The 4,107-nt window shown below is 48.2% G+C and overlaps 1 protein-coding gene across 1 annotated transcript; it reads right to left on the bottom strand.

The window, feature by feature from the left end:
- Positions 1-1,290: 1,290 nt before the first annotated feature.
- On the bottom strand, positions 1,291-2,361 carry LOC308360939 (putative nuclease HARBI1; the record flags this gene model as incomplete). The annotated part of the gene is made up of 1 exon (XM_080833117.1): positions 1,291-2,361. One exon carries the CDS (start codon positions 2,359-2,361, stop codon positions 1,291-1,293), a length of 1,071 nt encoding a protein of 356 aa, XP_080689243.1.
- Between the last annotated feature and the right edge of the window lie 1,746 nt (positions 2,362-4,107).

Genomic DNA, 4,107 nt, shown 5'->3' with positions numbered 1-4,107 from the left:
TCCGATCTCCTGCTCTGTCGGCCTCTCTTTTGATCTTCCTTGCTTCATCAGACATCGTCGTCTTCTGTTTCCTTGGTGCGTTCTCCATGATGAATACTGATGAGACTACGTTTGCTTTGCTCTTATAGCTGAGAGCGTGGACTGGCACTAAATGTCATTGCGTCGAACTACATCCGCCCAGGATCGGGTTGCCCCAGAATCCTACATAGCGCAGTTATTTCACCACAGACCCCCGGCAGTGGCAGTTAAAGAGAGGCAAATCGCCATATTAAAAGTCATTGAAGGGGCACAATTTTTTACAAGCTGTTATTTTAAGGTACAATTGCTGCATAATGTTACTTTCGTACTAGGTAAATCATTAGAGAAGAGAGTACATTAGTGGGCCTATTTCACTTTCCACCAGCACACTGCCCAAGTGACTTCCATTGAAGAAGACTATCTGTGATCTATTTAATAGATAACTTCCCATCCAGGTAGCGGCAGATGGTTTAAAGCCATAGCACACCGTTTTTTCCAGATGAAGCTTATGTTCATGGAGATCAAATGTTGCTGTAAAATGCAGTCTTAATGGGTAACTTAAAAGTTAAGAGGGTGGCAAACCATATACCCATTAACCATATATAAATGAAACATGCAAACATAAAGAGAAAAACATGAAATTAGTCCAACATTACCCAAAGCCATCCTGGACAGCTATCCGAAATGGTTGTGGGCAATGACGTCCCTTGCAGCCAGTCCAGTCAGATCATGATTCGGGAGAGGCTCCAGCAGATCGTCCTCATGAGGGCTGACTTACTGGGAGCCTCTCCCTCCTCAGTGTGGCCACATTTTGGAGCATGGCACACGCCACTGTGATGGCAATGGCCCTGTCCGGTGCCACCCTCATCCCCCGCAGGCAATGAAAGCGTCCCTTGAGTCGCCCGAAGGTCATTTCAATTTGACCCCTCGTCCGAGCAAGGGCACCGTTAAAGCGCACCTCAGGGCCTGGGGCTGGCTCTATATAGGGGGTCATAAACCAAGGCCGGCATGCGTACCGCCTATCCCCAATCAGGAGGCCATCATTATTCCCTAGTATATGATATGAACAAAGTTGGATAACCTCTACATAAAATAATCCATTTCTGAATGACATGAGATTTGCTATACCTTGTTCAAAGCTGTGGCACAATGTAGACTGCCTGAATATACGGGAGTCGTGAACGGAGCCCAGGCACTTGGCCTCAACATGCGTGATCAGGCAGGTGGAGTCACAGATCATTGGGAGAACAAAACACAAAGGGAAAAACAAAATTAAACAAAGAGGTTAATGACGGTCTGCCGGACCCGAAGACCGGACCGGTGTAGTTCAGCACGACCTTCGGGTGGGGGAGGGTTGGCATCATCGTCCTCGTCGTCGTCCTCCTCCTCAGGGAGATAGCCGCCAGCCCGCACAGCCATGTTATGTAAGATGGCTGTGACGACTATCACCCGAGTGCTCCGCTCCGGAGTGAACCGCAGCCCTCCCGCTGAGCGGTGGAGACAGCGGAACCTCAGCTTCCACTGACCCAGCACGCGCTCCACCAGGCCCCTGGTCCTGATGTGGGCCTTGTTGTAGTTCTCCTCAGCTGCGGTAGCGGGATTGGCCACAGGAGTAAGGAGGTAGGATCTGAGCGGGTAGCCACTATCCCCGAGGAAGATCCCCCTCCCAAACACTCCTGCGGCCGCATCCCGCCCCACAGCTGAGTCGGCCCAGATGAATGCGTCGTGGGCGCTTCCTGGCCATTTCGCCACGATATCAATGAAAAGGCCTTTAGAGTCCACGACGACCTGGACGTTTAAGGCCGAGTAGCCCTTCCGGCAGATGAACGCCGCATCCATCAGCGTTGGGTTGGCAATTGGGATGAAGGTGCCATCCACCACCCCAATCACCCGGGGAATGCCCGCCACTTGGTGGAACTGCACGTTCTCGGTCAACCTCTGCTGTGGTGTCTCTGCCACACGTATATGTTGCTGTGCGTGTTGGGCCAATATAGCAGTGACAGCCGCCACACACTTCGATACGGCTGCCCTGCTGAGCCCGATTCCATCGCCCACCACCTGTAAGAAACTCCCAGTGGCATAAAAGCGCAATGCCGCCAGGAGCTGGACCATGGGGCTCAGGGCATAGTTGCGCCTTGTTGCCCTTGTTATCAGGGGGGACACGATGTCCAATAACCCTAGGATTTCCCCCCGGGGCAGGCGATAGCGCAACAGTACCTCCCCATCTGACAAAATGTCGAGGGGGTTGAAACGTACCCTCAGCTCAGCATTAATGATAACAAGACGGCTGCGCCGTCGCCGAATCCTCTGATTCATTTGAATTAGTCTCAATAGACCCGCCATCTTTACTCCTCGAAGAGTGTAACTCAGCACTACCTTGATATAGGGCTAGCGGGTGCAACCCTCTTGATTGATTTCCAGCCCGGCTCAATGACATGTCAATTTCCTAATATTGCAGCCTAACTACACAGTCAGAAAAGCCATCTCCTTAGTTCAATAACATATTATTTTGTATAATCTTTAATGTGTCGAGGGGGTTGAAGCGTACGTCATGCGTGACTGTATGAGCTATGAAACTAGCGATTTAAAAAAAGTTTCAATGAAGAACATGGTTGCAAATATATATGTATACAACTGTGTAGGGCACGAAACAACCATCTAGCTAGAAAGCTACCATATAAGCCAATGGAGTGGTGGCATAAGCGCTAATTGTGCCATAAAACTACTGTCTGAAAGCTTCAGTTAAGACCTACATACTCTGCATTGGTTGCGTAGCACATTTCAGATCAAACCGAGTCATTATAAACATATAAAAAGTTGTGTAGATAGCTTTATTAATGTAAAATATTCCTCGCTTCAAGTAGCCATGTTTTTTTTTTTAATTCCCCTTTCTTCCGAACGACGCCCCTGGTGGATTAAATCGCTAAGTGTGAAGTTACTACTGGTCCTGACCACACGTAGAATTCTTCTCAACGAAAGATACACTTAACTAAGTGCCGCGTCGGGAAACCGGTCTGCAACGTAGGATTCCTCTTACGAACGATTTCAAGTGCTTTTTAGGCTAAGTGCGAGGCCCAGAACAACAACGTTGCTACCGCGATTACTTGCAGAACCATGTTAAGACAGTTATTTAATGCAAGCAATCACGTAGCTCAGTTGGGACGAACACAAAAGTTCCACAACTCTGAACTATTCGAAACCGTGTCAACCTGCCGAACACTGTTAAAACAGTTCCTAAGGCTAGGCGATCACAGCAACGAGCAAAGTTCGAGAGCAGGCCACTCTCACAAAACACACACACTACCTGTGAAAACGTTCGGCCACCCCGAGGAAAACACCAACGCACCAAACACTCCGCAGACACCAGTAGTGGGAAGCGTGAGAAGCTGAGAGGCAGAAAGGCGGAGACCGCGTTACCTGGGAGGTGATTTATAGGTGCCATACATCTCCCGTATGTAACCTCCATGTTTTTTTCTTGTTAGAAATAATTGAATTATAGGCGGCCAGGTCTGAATGCCACAAGGGCATCTAGCTAAAGGGACTGCTAGAGTTTACCTTCAATATGAACAGATGAAGCGTTAACGTTAACCGCGCTGCTGTTGCTTGGTTGAGATTTATTAACGTGATCGTCACTCCGTAGCGATCAAAAACGCCATATTCCTGCAAAGTTATTGCATGCAGTATGGACAAATGTTTTGGCGTAATGGTAGTTAAAACTCAAAGACTCTTCCTTAAATAATATATCGTTCCTGGACTTACGACCATCCAATCGTTCTACTATTCGCCTCTCCCTTAAACCATCTTGAAGACAACATGTCTCTTCAAAGGACCAGTTCCTTCTCTTGTTGCTCTCGACAGAAGCCATGTTGTTTGTAGAATGGCTAGACTGATGCTCGTAAAATCAACTAGGTCACTGGGTCATCTCCACGCAGTCACGCATGCGCATAACACTCCCTTTGAGTGGCTTGCTTGTCACCGCCTCCCCCATGGCACATCGGCTTTATTTATAGCTATTGATCCGTTGTGCTGCTTTAAATACATAAGATAACTGGGACGTGCAATCCTTTAAGATGTGCAGATAAAAAGAAA

Source organism: Sprattus sprattus, assembly GCF_963457725.1.
Source record: "Sprattus sprattus genome assembly, chromosome: 2".
NCBI lineage: Eukaryota > Metazoa > Chordata > Actinopteri > Clupeiformes > Clupeidae > Sprattus > Sprattus sprattus.
The sequence above is the reverse complement of the archived record's forward strand: the minus strand, read 5'-3'. Positions and strand labels throughout refer to the sequence as shown.